Below are 16,591 nucleotides of genomic sequence, written 5' to 3'. Positions count from 1 at the left end.
TGATTAGTATTAAATGTTTTCGGTTGAAAATGAACATGAACTGCGAAATCTGTCTGCCACCTTTACTGAAAACTCTATTGATCATGTTCTATGGATTGAAATGCCAGAAAATTCTGCAACCGCATTAGCTGTGAAGCCATATTATTTGAAGGAAATCAAAAAATATTTAAATCATTTGAAGTTGCTGCGCTAAGGAATGTGTGAAAAAACTGCTGTGCAATAAAAATTAGATTTCACATTAAAATTGTGCATTTATATTATTATTTTATTCTTTTAAATGTTTTTAATTTAACTATTAACTGTATATTCGATAAAATTCATATTCTAATAATAGTTTAAACTTATAATTTGGGTTCGTCTTCAAACATTACTGTAAATAAAAAGTTATGAGAATTTATTCAACAGTTCCTTAATAATAATCAGATTTATACAGTTATATTTAGTTTATCAGAATCATATTTATGATACTATAAATTTAGTATAACATTGACAACTGCATACAAAGTACACGTTTATGCTATTAGTCCTTGAAAATCATAAACTGTAATGAGCTCCATTGTCGCATTAGAACATCTTACATTAGTGCAGATTACGTACTGTAAAAAATCAAGAAGTTTATATAGTTTTAAAGTAAGTGAATTTTCATTTAATAATTTAATGCGATGGCGAAAATATATATATATCATTCTTAATCTTTTTCCTAAATGTAGCAGTTGCAGTTGCATTATTAAAACTTTAACAACTGGCATTTAGATTTCGAAGTATCTGTAAATATTACATGTAATTTTTTTTATATTGTTTTAAGAAAGCTTTTTGGTTCCAGAAATTTATCTCACGATTTTAACATTATTAATTGCAGTTTAATTTTTACCCAGTACTTTAATTATCCATTTTAGGTATTATTAAGTGCGTGTGTATTTTACTAATAGGGCTGTCTTGAAATTCCTGCTAATTAATAATAAATAAAATTTTAACTTACTATCGATATTTTACTTCTGAGTATTTGCACCAGCATTTCAAAAGAATACTGAACATGTAAAGTATAAAACATATCAAATGAATTTGAGTGATTTAGTTTTGTTTAGCTGTCTTTGAATTAAAGTTATTTTATATAATAATTTTAATAATTTTTTGATATTAAATTTTTATATAATGAGCTATTGCTGTTTCATTTAAATTTAATGCATTTAAAAAGGTTTTCCAGTTAAATAAAATATATTTAATTATTTTGAATTGTCCACGTTGTGAGCATGTTTTAAAACAAATAATATTTTTTTTAATAGCACAGATATATATAATCAGTACACTTTATTTAATCGTGTATTTTTAAGTAGTTTACTTTCTGATTCAGTTTCATCATAAATTTGAATTCAGACTCCTGAATGTACATATATGTTTTGAACTGTAGCTGTCATACTATACTTTCTTTTTGTTATTCGAACTGTTGCGGTAATTTCACTTGCAATTTGATTTTGATTACGTTCTTGTGTGCAAGTGTTTTTTATGTTTGCATTTTATGATGTGGTAATAGGCATTTCTCTCTACCAAACTTTGTTTTCTATTAATGTGATGAAAAGTTATGTTGTTTTTCCAAAATATGTTTTAATATAAAAGTTAATATATTTTAGCGAAATATACTGAAATGTCTACTGATAATGAAGAGGATTCAAGAGCTTTGTTTGACGATCCCCGTTTTCGCAATCAGACAACTGCAGAAATTATAACCGAAATTTTCTTGCAGTTTACTGACGAATATAATTGGTCTGATGGGATATCTGATTTGGAGATGTAAGTTTTGAGGGTTTATGTTTTTTAAATTATTAATTTATATCTATTAGTATGGCGAAGGCATTTGAAGATACGTTCCAGCGATATGTACAGTCCGATCCCGATCCAATGGAATGTTTACATGAAGAAACTTTTTTTCGTTTGTTTAACTGCAATTCATTTTTTAAAGGTTTTTATCCGAAACTTTTGATCAAAGTGTGTTTCTTATTTATTGCGATATAATTTGTTTGTTGTTAAAAATTTGCTTAGTTTTACTTTGGTTTTTAGCTTTTTCAACAGTATCTGCATAATACGGACCATGTAGTGATATACGTCGTCGGACGAATATTAGCTGCTATGTCCATGTATATACCTATGGAACCAATAATTCGAGACTTTTTTTTGACTGAGGTATTTAATTTTGAAATGTATTTTATATTTATTGTTTTTTAATGATATATTTTGCAACATAAACAACCAGATTTAATTTGAATTGTTAAAAGTTGAAGAAAAATATCTGTAGTTAAATGACGTGTCAGATGTGAACAGAAATTCTGCTACTGCTACTTTAGAAATTAATCAGGAATTTTTAGTATACTTATAAAATTTTATAAGAAAAGTGGAATTTGATTGTTTTTTAGAAAAATTATTGTTTAAACTTAATGTATTCTTAATGCATTATTGCAGCCACGAGCAGTAGAAATTATATGCAGTAGAGCCCTTATGCGTAACTCGCCTATGCAAATGCACGCCTTATCTATTCTGGTTGGCATGATAGACATTGTGAAATCTGTTGAACCATATTCTTCGTGGAAAAGTAAAAACATCGAAGTGATGCATGTTATTCTGCCACAGCTTTGGACGCTGGCCAATAGAACTGTCACTAGAAATGTCGGCACCGCAAGTAGATCTGAAGGAGAAATTCAGCATTCCAACAAACGCAACCGAGTGGCATCAGATGGTGCATCCACTAGCGCCACTTGTTCCAAACAAGCTCGTTTGAGTTCAGAATTGAACTCACCAGCGAAAGTTGATGCTGACGTTATGCGGTTGTACTTAATCTTTAAAAATTTGCCCGATGACAATCAAATGATATTGATAATTTTGCGCTACATCAGTGCGACGTGTGTCTATTGTGAGGTAAAATATTTGAATTGAAGAAGATTGTTTCAAAATGAAATTTAAATAAGGAACAGAGTATTGTTTGTTAGCTTATAACAGATGTTCCGTTTAACAAATTGAAGTAAGACTGATTGAATTATTTGATAGTAACTTTTGAATATGAGTTGTAATTTTAAATTTTGTAACTTGCTTGAAGATTGATCAATTGAATTCCAATTATGAGGCATAAACTGTTATCAAGGTTGGTTGATATTGTTGTTGTATTTGTTTCAGGTTGCCAATCAGCACAGAATTTTGGATTTGCTGTTTCACTTTTTGAAATTTGAAAACACTGGAAGTGATCTTATTGTATTTCAAGCTGCTCAGGTAATTTTGGTTTTATACGTTTTGCCAAAAATATTTGATTGGTGTTTGTTTGTATTTTCAATTTCAGTGCATGGGGATTCTTTTTGAACATCCGAAACTGATGCTGGAATTTGTCCAACATGGTGGTGTGACGTTGTTCACCGGTGTGTCAACGTCGTCAGTGGCGGCATGCAGTGTGGCGCGTACTCTTACTCAGTTGTCCGCCGAAAAAGAGCCAATGGATAGAATAAGCAATCTGGGTACAGATGCGATCTTGGCATTGGTCACGTCAGTTGGATCTGGATTTGTTGGGGGATCTTTGCACACAAATTATTAATGATAATTTTATTTAGATTTGTGATTGCATTGTTGGAAAATTTTCACGAATCGGCACGTTATTACGGGGCAATGTTTTTGGGTGACGCTTTGAAATATCGCACAATATTGAAGATATTTGACAGGGTTGGTGGTTTGCGCTCGTTGCTCAATTGTGTATGTTTTTGTTATCATTTTTTCTCATTTCATTTCTGAATTATTAAAAATCAGATGTATTATTCTTTTTTTCTTTCCAAATTTCAGCTCGCATCGGTTTACAATCGTCATCCAACCTCGTTGAATCCTTTTCTCTCTTTGGAGTCGCAAACTTCGTGGCGCTTCACTGCCAAATTCGTCATTCAGGCGTTGAGCTCGTAATTCGTTGTTTGATTTGCATATAAATTTACAACTATTCAAACGGTTGCTTGTTTTTCCTTTTCAGATATTTCGAAAGCCATATTTACTTTTATGCAGAAGATTTGGGACTTCAGCAGCGTTCCAAACGCCACTTGTTCGTTTCTCAAGCTTCTTCTTCTTCTTCTTCTTCTTCTTCTTCAGCAGCAGCAGTAGCACTGAGCAACAACAATGCTCCTGTTTGCAGTCAAGTAAATTTCCTTTGATAATATTCATTTTATTAATTAATTTTGCGCTTTTTCTTAATTCTGCTTTCAGGTGATGGTTGCCAATCAGGAGGTACTGGAAAAGTGTATTCGCTTTTTATCAACTGCTCTGGCACAGTCGCCCAGTTGGCATGTCATTGAACAGTTTCGACAGCTCGACGGTCTCCGTTGTGTATTGCGTTTGACTGAAAACGTCTTCCACTCACCTCCAGGGATTCATAGTCGGTAATGTTGGGATTGTTCATTTGTTCTTCATATCCCTTAAATATTAATTTTGAATATTCAAATCTTTCTTCAGTGGTGAAATTGTGTTTTATTCGTTGAATGTTTGTCGCTTTGTGTCTGTACATCCTGCTGTTCAGTTGGATTTGTTGAAAATGTTACCACAGAATTGGTTTTCATCCAAGAAGACAGGATTTCAGTATAATTGAAATGAGCTCTTCTTTTACACAATATAATAATGAGGATGTGTGCAATTTTTCAGAATTATCATTCCGATATGTCAAGAAATGAAAAATTCACTGTCTTCACACGAAGTTCTCGATATTATGGTCAACTGTGTTTGCGGCCCACTAGACAAGGTTTGAATGTTCTTCTTCTTTCATTTTTCAGCTATTTTCAATGAATTTGTTTCTTCTAGTACAAATGTTTACCGAACAGTGAAAAGGTGGGCTTTGGAAATGACGCCAATACAGTACGCTCCAGTGAGGAGCTTTTGAAAATGATTTGGAAAGCTGTTCGACAGGAAAACGTTATCATGGTCAACTTTTTAGCTTTTCTTTTTTGTTTCCTTTTCAATAGAAATTGCTCATCCAATTTACAATTGTAGCCTTTGTTGGATTTTATCTACAAGTCGGTATCATCGGAAGTTGAAGAAAAAGGGGCCCGTATTGCTTTGATGGTATGTATACTTTTTTGCACGTTTGCTAAAATAATTTCAATAATTGTGCAGGCACTGAATGGTCTATGCAGGGACGAGAGCATCAAGCAGATGTTGATGCAGTTGCCGTTGATTGCTGATAACGAGCTGTTAGGTAATTTTATTATATGGATGCGTAAATTTTTGTACGACGGTGAACTGGTGTTTCATTTCATTCAGTTTTCTTTATTGTTGAAATTGAACATTGAATATTTCAGAATTTGTTCTAGAAAGTGAGCAAACAGCTAATTTGTGATGTGAATTTTAAGATTTGGTTAAAGAATCAGGTGTACTTCAAAAGCGAAAACAGGGGCAATCATTTCGAAAACAGGTGCAGAAATTTTTGAAGCAAGTTGTCGGCGTTGAAGTTGTCACCAATGAAAGTTTCAGAAACGATCAGCTTTACAAGGTGTGTTTAGTGTAGTTGAAATGAGCACTTATTCGGCTGGTTTGGAAAAAATAATATTTATCTATCTGTAGATTCTGTTATTCTTATTTATTATTTATATTATGTTTAAGGAAAAAGTGACGAACGATATGGTCATCCAGTACGATCAAAGAGAGATACATTTATTAATATTTCGAAAGTTATGCGAAGATGGTGCGAAGATTTGTTGAATTTATTATACTATAATGTTTGAATATACTGTGGTGTATGTAAGTGGTAAATGTATGCTTTGTTGCAGGTATGTTTGAAACGGCGAAGAAGTTGTACGATGAAGCGGGATTATCTGTTTACAATGATTTGCTTTTCAAGCAACCGCAAAGCGCACGAGAAGTAGAATAAAATTATATTTGAATAAATAAATAAATATATATATATATATATTTTGTTGTTCACGAATGTTGTAGTCGTTTCAGGATAGAGTGTATTCTCAGTCGAGTGGGATGATAGTTGAAAAGCAGCAGGCTGTACGTTCTGAAGGGGGAAATCGCGTTTGGGCTGTTCGTCCAGTCAGTTCTGTTGGATCTTCATTTTCCGGCCCATCGGATTTCACACCAAAGTCGTCGAACAATTTTCGTCGACCCAATCGATTCCTTTTTCCAGCTTGTTGTTCAGAATCTTCGATCAAAACTTTATCCAACAGCCAGCTGCAAAATCCAACTTTTCCATCAAACATGGTCTCGTTGGATAACGTGATGAACGACTACTTTCGAAGCCAGCATCGTGCTTGTCCGAAACCAATCGCTGGTTGCATGGAATTTTCTGTTTTTGAGTAATAGGCATTTTTCTTTTTCCACCAAGCTAAACTAACTGGGCGTCGTCGTATTCCGCATTATTTTTTCAGCAAGCATCGCTGTCCAGAACCGAAACCTCCAGTGTCGGTTCCTACAAATTTGGCTGCACGATTTTTCAATCGTCCAGTAAATTTTCCATTTTCGAGAATTTTAATCACAGACTTTCCAATCCAATGATTGTAGTATTTCCGATTTCGGGGCATTGTCGATAGTTACGATGAAGATTGGAAATTTATCTACAGTCGGCTTCGTTTCGATCAATTTGTTCTTGCCAATGCGAATCTGAATCCTTCGTTTTGTTCTGCATTTTTGGTTGTTTCAGCTTCTTTTCACAAGAGTTGTTCGTTTAAACGGTTGCTATTATTCATTTTCAGCCGGATGGTTCTGCTCTTTACTATGGTACCATAAATGGAATTGTCCATGCAATGAACATGAACGACCGCACAATAATGCCCGACCATTACGCTTACCACGATTCGTCGTTGTTACCACCGGTAGCAAACATTGCTTTTTCTGAGGTGAGCTTTGTCCGATTTGCCACTTCTGCTTACTTACTACTTGGACCGTGTATTTATTTCAGTTTCACCCTTTTATGCTGGTTTCACACCCCGGCACGCACAGCTTTTGCTTACTTTGGTCGTTGAATGATTCAACAACTCCCAAGTAACCGAATTCGAATGGCATTTGAATTTTGCTTCTTTATTTTATTTAATAATGCGTTGCGTTTGTTTCCAGACACATGTTTGACGACAAGTATGCTGAATTCAGCCACGTCAATGAAGATCGTATGCTCGGAACTAAATCACTTCAGGCGAACGTAATTATTATTTTTTCCTTGAGAAAGTGAAAACTGTTGTAATCGAATTTTCCCGTCTTGTTTTCAGGTATACGATGTGGAAACTGGCGTTCGTGTTGTCAAGTTGTTCAAGACGAGCCTTGCCAACCGCTACGAACGAAATCGGGCCCACTTCCATCCTCAAGCGGATATTGTGCTTTCAGATGGAATATTGTGGGATCCGCGTACAACTGATGTGATTCACAAATTTGACAAACTCAACCCTCGCGTAGCGGGCGAATTTCATCCCAACGGATCCGAGGTGATCATTAATTCAGAAGTGGTACGTTTCCATTTTTTGCTTGTTTCTTTGTTTTTTGCACTGATAAAATTTCAGTGGGATATGCGCACATATCGCCTGATGAAAAGCATCTTTGAATTGGACAATAAAAAGTTGACGTTCAACAAAACCGGCGAAGTGATATTTGCAGGTTTCTGTTGTTGTTGTTGTTGTTATTATTATTCTCTTTTCTTCTTCTTTTTCTTTAAATTTATTTTGGAATAAAACACACACCTTATTTTAGTGCTTGAAGAGTACGATGAGGAAGTGAGCAGCAGCAATCGGGCGGATAATTGCGAATCTCTGCTCTACGATCATTTCATTTCCGTGTACAATGCGCGCGATTATTCGCTGATACGTAAGATGAAAAAATTGTAGAACAATTATTATTATTATTATTATTATTATTATTATTATTAATTTTTGCCATTTTTCTTCTTTTATTAGACCGTTTTGACATCAAACGATATGTCGTGCATGTGGCTGTGAATCCGTTTGACACGCACTTGTCAGTGATTGCGGTAAGGAATTGTCGTTTTTCTATCTGCCTGCAGTGGACAATGATAGCTTTGCTTTAATTTTTTTTTCTTTTCAATTTTTAGTCCAATTTTGCATCTGATGGATTCGATATTGATAAAAGTACTTGTGTGTTGTATCAAGTGGGCAGGAAGGCAAAGTTGAATTTGCAGGTAGATAGTTATTTTTTTATTGCTTTTCTGTTGTATCAGATTATTTTTTTGTTTTGCTTGCAGGACGGCATAAGCAACGAATTTTTAATTGACCAAGAAGATGTTGAGGATGCTTATCAAAGTGATGATGATGACGATGACGATGACGACGACGACGACGACGACGATGATGATGATGAAGGGGGTACAGGAACTTATGAAAATAATGCTGCTTGGCTGCCGAGAAATGCTTTGCAGCGAAATTTAACGAACGAACAATTGCTCAGTGATGGTGAATCGTCCACTTCATCCTATCTTTCGGAAAATTCAAGGCACATGAACAGATCTTCCGGATCTGATCAGTCTGCATCTTCCGAATATTCGGGAAGTGAAGAGGACAGTACTTATTATTCAGATAGCGGAACAAGCTATTCGTCTTATTGAGCTGATGGATGATGAAGTTTTCTTCAGCGATATCTATTCAAATGAGTGCATTTTAATGCCTGGTGTTATTTCAAAGAAGAATGGCTTAAAAGCGAAATGAAAAGCATTTTATAAGTTGTAAAAAAGTATACAGTAAAATATTTACTGTGATTTGTTTCTTTTTTTGCATGAAACATCATTTTGGTTTGTGCATCCATGTTCAACGAATTTGATGTTCGTTGTTTTTTTTGTCTTGAATTCAAAATTTAATTTTTCACAATGTTAAATTTTTTTCTTTGGACACTCGGAAATTGCAATATTGAAGCTTCGGTTATAGGCAAGCTGAACGAAAAGGAGGAAAGTTTCATGCTTTTTGTTCAACGTCTCGAACAGGGGCAGTTTAGCAGCATATTGCATAATTGTTGCATAATTAAATTTGTGAGTGGGTTTTTTGATTGAATTGCGCACATTCTACTTATTGTCCTTTTTTGGCCAACCAAATAGGCTTGCTGATCGATCCAAAAAATTATGTGGCGCAGAAAGAAGAAAATTTCTTGTCCCTGCGTTACAAAAAGAGGAAACAAGCAAGAATCATCTGTACGTGTTGTGCGACGCGCTTTGCAATGAACTTTTACAAACGATAAAAAAGGAGTAAGTATTCATTTCTTGCATCTTATTAATTAATGCGTCTGAAATTGGTGGAAAAAATTCTTCCGAATATTAGTTGGTTTTATCTGAGAATATTGATTATAAAGTTTTGGTTGAGTTAATTTTCTGAACAACTGTCATATTTCGAAGTTTAATTTAACCCTATCTTTATCTATAATCTTAAGCAGCTTATATATTTCAAATTGAGCAATAAAAATGTATAAATAAAGCCGTGCGCATGCCCTGCAATAACGCAGTAATTTGTTAACATACAGTAGTTTGTCAGTTGTCTATTTTATAATTTTAAATATCTTATCGTGTATAAAAAGGGATATTTCCTTTTTATCCACTTAGATATGGAATTTCTTGTTTGTTTTTTTGAAGAGCAGAGAAAGCTGAGTAGTAATATTGAAGCATTTAATGAACGCATGGCATTTGCCGTTTGTTGAGCATATTTCACGAAATTTCGAAACTGACGTTTATATGATAATTCCAGTGACACTTGTGATAAGTAGTTGCAACCATGTTGTGCTTTAAGTCATTCATTTGATTGCCTTAGTTTTATTCCAATTCAACTTTTAAGTAGCTTCATTATTTAACTATATGACCATACGTAAGCATTTATATGCGTTGTTATTGTATTTATTTATAACTGTGTGCAATTTGAAATAGTTAATTTTACTTACTGTTTTATTTAAGTGAAAATTTTTCTTCATTTCGTACATTTCATTCAAGGAAAAATTGCTAGTTATGAGGCATCTCTAGTAGTGTTTGAATGCGTTTCTGAAAGGGATAATTTTTCAGTAGGTAGTTTTTCATTTAAATTTGTAGTGCTTGTCAATTATCTAAAATTTATCCTGGTGCCGATATATATCGGGAGATATTTTTTCTCATTTTGAATTGGAAAAGCAGATTGTGGCAGCTTAATCAAAATCAAATGATTTTTTACAATTTACATTACACATAGAATAATAGCAGTTTATCATTAGAAAATTGCAAAGAGTTTTCCTTTCACTGCACCTGTGTACGCTTTTGTTTCAGAGAGTGTTTATTAATTGTTATTATGATCAGCTTCTTCTGTATGTGTTGAATGAAAAGAAAAACACTCTACGATAATTGGTTATGCAGGATGTTGTGTAAATATTTGGTGATGAATTTTTTTTAAAGATTCTTCACGAATAGAAGAGCCGATGAGGCGACAGTTCGATGTGCTGATGTTGCATGCTGTCGACTTTGTTTATGCTAACAGAGTTGTGCAATGAATGTATACAGTTGATCCGCTTCAACATGCTGGCCAGATAAGTGAAGTGGAGGAATAAGAATATGAATATGAAACGATTTTTATTATTTTTCTTTTTTTGTGATTTTTATTCAGTCAAGGCAAAGAAATAGCGTAAAAACGGAAATGTAATTTTCCACCTAATAAGGCATGGGAAAATTATAAATGGAAAAAGCGATCCCGATTATCAGTTGATGAGTAAATTTAGTTATTTTTTTTAATTTCTATAATTTGACTGTTGCATTTTGTTTATTGGAGAGAAAAGTTGAACAAGCGCATATATCTGAACAGTGGTTTTGGCTGCGAAAAGTGGGCGGGGGGTGGGAAGCACTTCTTTTTTTTCTTTTATTTGGTTTTTTGATTGCTTGCTTGGAATTGATATTGTGCAAGGTTTTCACGTTGGTTCGATTTTTCACGCTCACTGTTGCACACTAGTTGGCAAAGTTGACCTGCTGTGATCATTTGCTTATTGAAAGCTGGGCTTCCTTTTCGACCGTGCTTTCTTGTCGTCGTCGCTTGCATGCTATATAGCGTGTACTTCAATTTTAATAAAGCTTCATTGCCCACGTTCGACCGATCAATACATGCCAACGCAAGAAATGCAATTGTTGTTGTTGTTCTAGTTGATGTTACTGCTGCTGCTATTGCTGTTGGTGATGTCGATGTTGTCGGCATTGTCTGTCTATTCACTTTGTATAGGAAAAGTTTGTGGTAATTCAATGATTAGTTGTGGGTGTTTGGAAACTGAACTTAAATATAAGTAAAATGAAGCGAAAGAAGAAGAAATACAAATGAGATTTGTTGTTGCATATCATCAAATGAAGCACAGTTCAACAGTGTATAAATGCAAATTTATACAGTATATTTGCAATTTGCATATGAATGAGAGAAATTGTTGCAGGTATGGGAATAGTGGCTTGTTTTCGAACAGGCTGAAATATACTGGGCAAGGAGAAATTAGTTTACGTTACTCGTTGATGTGGTATCGATTTTAAGTTGCACCTCGATTGCAAGCTCAAAGCGCTCTTAGTAATTTTCTCGCAGTTCTATAGTCTCTTTAACTGCTTCTGCGTCTCAGGCGTTCACTATTTACACCAACTCTTTTGTGCTCGTGCTGCACATTTGCGTCAAGCGATTTATCATTTATCCTTTTGTACTTTTGGTTATTTGGCTCATCTGTTGTTGTTTTTTCTTTTCCCTCTTGTGTAACTCAGCCTTATATTTTTTTTTGAAAAGTACTCAAAAAAATGTAATATCATTTTATTATCTGTCTTTTAAGTATAGTTTTACGATAAGCTGTTTGAATGCCATCCGGCAAAAAGTCCCAACTGCAGCCGACATCCGGTAGTCCTTCTGGTGAGGTGGCGTCGAAAAAGCTTTCGTCATCTTCAGTTGTGCTTGTCGTTCCGGAACCAGCACCGTCATTGACCACTCCGACGGCTCGTCACTTTAGTCTGCCCGAATGTTCTCTGCTCGGTCAGCTAGAAGCTGGCGAGAGCGTCGCTTTGCTGTCAGCCATGAGTGGTACAAGGGTAAGTAATGCTTTTGTGCTGTGCTGTTGGTTATATTTTGAATTCTGTTCCTCTTCTGCTGTTATGTTGGGAAACGATTGTGAGCGGTTTTTTTATTTTCACTCATTCATAATTGAATAATAATATTCTCAAACTAGTAGCACATTGGCGATGTTGAGGGAATTGAGGCGGTTCAACCTGTTGAAAAAGCCAACGAAGGGCTTATCTTTACACAGTTTGTTAAAAAAAGAAACATTAATATTTCATGCCTATTTATTTAATCTGGCTAACTATTTATTTATTGAACGAAAGCAAATGGCTTTTTCATTTGACAGATTAGATTTTTTGTCACCGTAACGAGGCAACTGCTTCATAATTGAATGATGATTTTAATTTTTAAACAAAAATATCTTAATTAAAGTAATGATTTCGTTTTCTCATCTATATATATGTTATATTTTTCCATTGTTCAAGCTGTTGCTAAGCAATGTTATAGAATTTTGTAAAAATATTTATTTGATGATGACAGTTCGATAATTATATTTCCAACATAGATTGTGAATAAATAAGTAAGTGGATGAATGAAGAGGCAATTTTTGTGCGAACAACTTTCACTTTACTAGTTACAGCACAGTTATTAATTAATAATAGTATTTTAGCATTTGAACAACACGATGTGTTGTAGTAGTAGTAGTAGTAGTTGTTGTTGTTCATAATAGTAATGTTCATTTTTCATTTGAAATTCATCCACGCGCATTCTTGTTTATTAAATACATTTTGAAATAAGCAGTGCATCTTGTATTTCATTTTGTACACAATCATCGCCATCAATTGGTTAGTAATAATACAAATGGTTAATCGATACAGATGACCATTGCATACTTTTTGAACAACAATATAGATGAGAAATTAGATTAGAAATGGCGTTCCATTGCATTTTATTTATTCTCATGATGATGCGTTTGTCGTTGTCGATTTTTCTGCTCGATGTTTTTGTCTCTTTTTTCTACCCAACGGTGGGATAGTCACTTACTGGCTTGTCACTTTTTATTATCCATTTGATCAGTTCTGTTTCTTTTCCTGTCATTCAGCACGCTTTGTTTGTTGTTTGAAAATATGACTAAAAATTACCCGAGCAATCCATATTTTTCATATTTTATTGAAACGACCGTATTTTTCATTGCATTGCATTCATTTTTGTTTTGTAATATTTTGCAATATGAAATTGAGTTTAGATTTTCATTCGAATTTCAGCTTAAAATAATCTACAACTGAGCTGTGGCATTATTGCGTTAAATGTGTAACTTTTAGAAAAAAAAGTAACGTAAAATGCAAACGAATGTACATATTTTCTGTCAGTTTCATTATCAGAGAGGCAGGTAGATATGATATAGGTAATGATGATTTGCAGAGGGGGGCATCTTTTGTTATTCAACTTTTTTCTTTATTATGCTATTGCAACCGTCATTATGCATGTGGAACTGAGTTTCATGTTTTATTTATACGAATGTTGTGGAATAATTTTTGTTCATTTTTACGGTACATGTATTAATAATGAAAAGATTTTCGACGTCATCTGTTACACACTCTGTTGCGTTAAAGATTTTCTCTTTACCAAGTTACTTGTAAAATTATGATAAAGATAAATTTATGAATAGAAAAACAGAAAATAAACCCGTTTAACTAGACTGTTACTGCTTGGTCATCTTGAAAGATTTTTGCCTAGCTACTTTTATGCTAGTACTTGTATTCAGTTTTCTTTTTTGTTTTTTCACTTTCTGTCAATGTTGACGCATCGATGCATTTTATTTGCAATACACAATGCAATGCTTCAAAACAATGTCGTTCAAAGTTGAACACGCTCAGTTGGAGAATGCTGCATTGGAGGGAGGATTAACTGGAGAAATTTTGCCTCATATTATTCAATCAACTGCGTTTCAAGTAGCAAAACGCACTTGGTGTTCATTATAATTGATGTGCAGGTTTTTTTTCCTGCTCACATTTCTTCACCTTCTCGCAGAACTTGCAAAAACTATATATATATATATATATATATACGCATGTGTGCTAAAAGTTATATGAAATATTCGTACAATTTGTAAACATCAGTTTGAATTTGTCACTCTTAGCCTGTTGAAATTATATTGGCTTTGTGCTTGCAAAATTTTGGCAGAGTTGAGCTATTACGGCGGCTTTGCGTCAAATTGATTGTCAAAAATAGCTGATAATTTGCTTCTTAAGCTGGCTGCTTTTTTGGTTTGTTTTCTTTGCTTGCTGGTTTTGTTTATTGCAATTCAATGTCGATCAGGTGACGAACAGGCGGTGCGCTGCAGTGTTTTTGGTATAGACAACAGCAACAGCAACGAAAATAGCATCGTCGTCTGAAGTTTTCAGCCTCCTGCTTACACACACGCACGCACTTATAAACATACATATATGTGGGGTTCTTTTTCTGTTTCTTTTTGAAATACACGCACCATTAGTTATGGTTGCTTGAAGATAGATATTCCTGATTTGCATACACGTTTGTGGAAAAGACCTTTGATTTTTTTCATCTTTTAACTTTTTGCTTCTTTCCTTGCTCATCAGTTTTCCACTAATTATACGAAAATTCAGTTCAGATCATCGTCAGAAGACAAACATGATCACTTGCCATACGAAGGTAAAAAACAATAATTATATCAAATTCATGTTTACCAACTATGCACATATTTGCATACTTATTTTACTTTACGTACAATGAGAGATTTCATTTGTCTGATATTTTTTTGTATTTCATATTCATACACATGAGATGCATTTCAACAACGACCTAGAACAAGAAAAGTACTTTTTTGTTAGCACAATTTATTATTGTATTGTTTTTTACTTTGTACCCATCCCAAAGCGAATATTTTATTTAATTTTGAAATTATGTAACTTTACATATATATATATATCAGTTATTGTGTCATATGCAGAGAGAAATTTGGTTTTCTTTTTATTATTCTTTTTCAATGCCAATCGATCTTTCACTGTCTGTCCCCCCAGGGGTGTAGCATTTCTTTGCATTGGTCTGTATGGAATGTTGCTTTTCAATGAGCAGATCGACAACGGATGAAAAATATTTTCCGCTTTCGATTTTCCAATGCTAATTCTTTCAACGACTTTGTGCGCGGGTGCGCATATTTCAAAGCACCTATCACTAGATGGATTAGCTTTTTCGAACTTCTCTCGAAGTTTTTCCTCGGGACATTCAAGCGCGATTGATTGGATAAATTTGCATGGTCGTTCGTTCATTTGCCGTCATCGACACTTATGCAAAAGTGATTTGAACCGCTAATTGAAAAGGGGCGGCGGTGATCATGTTCGGGTGTTGTTGCTTGTTATAATTTGAAATTTCAATACAGCGTGATGGACGGACGGCTTCGAAAAGTTCCAAACCTCGACGAGACTTTTTTCTGTTTCAACGCAAAAAATTGATTTATGACCAGAGATGAGGCATTTTGTGATTTATTATTATTATCATTACCATTTTTGCTCACTGAAGCTTCTTTTAATTTTCACTTGCTTCACAAAATCGCAAAGGTTGGATAAAACGAGCGGATGAAAATGAATGACAGAGAAAAGGGCTCAAGCGTCGTTTATTCATGATCAAATGGAGTGGAATATTTTTGTTTCGCTTGATATTCTTCTATAATACATTGTATATATATATATATATATATATATATATATATATATATATATACATGCGTGTATGAAGAATATGTTCTTTCGCAAAAGAAAAAAAAGAAGAAATTTATCGACCACATTTATTGCGTTGGCTGTTCTGTTCAGTCGTCGGATGAAATTTTAATTCTTTTCAAATTGATCACTTTATGCGCGCATACGCGGCATCAGCAACAGCATAGACGCGTGCTTTTGTTTCAACTGAAATGTGCAAAAGGCTGAATTAATTGTTCCAATATGCAGTTTGCTCGATGTTATGCCGAATATGCTGAATTGTTGGTTTTTGCTCGATTGCTGTTTTTTGTAATCAAATTTGTGTGGAATGTGATTATTTTACTGGGAAACGACAAGCATTTGCTTGAGGAAAGAGATGTTGATTCGGTCATATCAGGGTGTTTCAATATTCTTATTCATCTTTCTTTTCAACAATGCTAATAATTGAATAAAGTTATTTGTAGTTAGTTAATAAGTTGCGTTCAGAGTAAATTTATATTTTTCATAATAATGAAGAATTGTTTCGCTTGATGAATTTGGAATAATAAATTTGTTTGTCATCTCATCTGTTGACAGCTCATTGGTTTTTGAAGAAGGTTATAAATTTATTTTATTCTTTGTCTTGTCGTTCCAAGAATTTTTCAAGATTGATTTTGGTTGTCTTCCTTTTTACTTTCATTCGCTTTGACAAGCCAGGTTCTGTGCTGTATTATTTTGTGCATTATTTATTTTAATATGATATTAATCGTTTATTTATTTATTTAATCATTAAATAAATATGTACTAATTGAAAAATGTTCATCAGGTTGTAGCAATGTGAAAATTGTGCATATTATTGATTTAGTGATTTTGATTTTTTGTTTATAGCATGGAGATAAATACTCTTTTACTAATTGATCAGTCATTCTTTTACCG

The 16,591-nt window shown here is 33.8% G+C and overlaps 3 protein-coding genes across 3 annotated transcripts; 2 read left to right on the top strand and 1 right to left on the bottom strand.

The window, feature by feature from the left end:
• The first annotated feature begins 546 nt into the window (after positions 1–546).
• On the top strand, positions 547–8,554 carry Tsp_03111 (hypothetical protein). The gene is given in 31 exon segments (XM_003379402.1): positions 547–613; positions 1,629–1,788; positions 1,839–1,983; positions 2,056–2,178; positions 2,455–2,907; positions 3,163–3,255; positions 3,323–3,522; positions 3,588–3,726; positions 3,814–3,923; positions 3,992–4,154; positions 4,222–4,394; positions 4,468–4,590; positions 4,654–4,750; positions 4,810–4,920; positions 4,999–5,070; positions 5,122–5,203; positions 5,358–5,497; positions 5,608–5,689; positions 5,775–5,866; positions 5,950–6,297; positions 6,313–6,453; positions 6,511–6,639; positions 6,702–6,845; positions 6,908–6,990; positions 7,063–7,144; positions 7,212–7,424; positions 7,500–7,593; positions 7,687–7,800; positions 7,890–7,963; positions 8,045–8,131; positions 8,195–8,554. The coding sequence occupies 31 exon segments, from the start codon at positions 547–549 to the stop codon at positions 8,552–8,554; spliced, it is 4,494 nt and encodes a 1,497-aa protein (XP_003379450.1).
• A 2,251-nt stretch (positions 8,555–10,805) lies between these two features.
• Tsp_03110 (hypothetical protein) lies at positions 10,806–11,135 on the bottom strand. The gene has a single exon (XM_003379401.1). It carries the CDS (start codon positions 11,133–11,135, stop codon positions 10,806–10,808), a length of 330 nt encoding a protein of 109 aa, XP_003379449.1.
• A 629-nt stretch (positions 11,136–11,764) lies between these two features.
• Tsp_03109 (conserved hypothetical protein) lies at positions 11,765–12,252 on the top strand. The gene is made up of 2 exons (XM_003379400.1): positions 11,765–11,992; positions 12,133–12,252. Exons 1-2 carry the CDS (start codon positions 11,765–11,767, stop codon positions 12,250–12,252), a joined length of 348 nt encoding a protein of 115 aa, XP_003379448.1.
• The last annotated feature ends 4,339 nt before the right edge of the window (positions 12,253–16,591 follow it).

Source organism: Trichinella spiralis (genome assembly GCF_000181795.1).
Source record: "Trichinella spiralis strain ISS 195 chromosome Unknown Scfld2, whole genome shotgun sequence".
In the NCBI taxonomy this organism is placed as follows: Eukaryota; Metazoa; Nematoda; class Enoplea; order Trichinellida; family Trichinellidae; genus Trichinella; species Trichinella spiralis.
Note: the sequence above shows the minus strand (reverse complement) of the source record. Positions and strands in the feature narration are given on the sequence as shown.

Coding starts and splice junctions, on each gene's coding strand:
- Tsp_03111 (XM_003379402.1), top strand. CDS start 547: ATGAGCTCCATTGTCGCATTAGAACATCTTACATTAGTGCAGATTACG. Junction 4,155..4,221: donor ATGCTCCTGTTTGCAGTCAA/GTAAATTTCCTT, acceptor TTCTGCTTTCAG/GTGATGGTTGCCAATCAGGA. Junction 7,425..7,499: donor TTCATCCCAACGGATCCGAG/GTGATCATTAAT, acceptor ATAAAATTTCAG/TGGGATATGCGCACATATCG.
- Tsp_03110 (XM_003379401.1), bottom strand. CDS start 11,135: ATGCCGACAACATCGACATCACCAACAGCAATAGCAGCAGCAGTAACA.
- Tsp_03109 (XM_003379400.1), top strand. CDS start 11,765: ATGCCATCCGGCAAAAAGTCCCAACTGCAGCCGACATCCGGTAGTCCT. Junction 11,993..12,132: donor CAGCCATGAGTGGTACAAGG/GTAAGTAATGCT, acceptor TCAAACTAGTAG/CACATTGGCGATGTTGAGGG.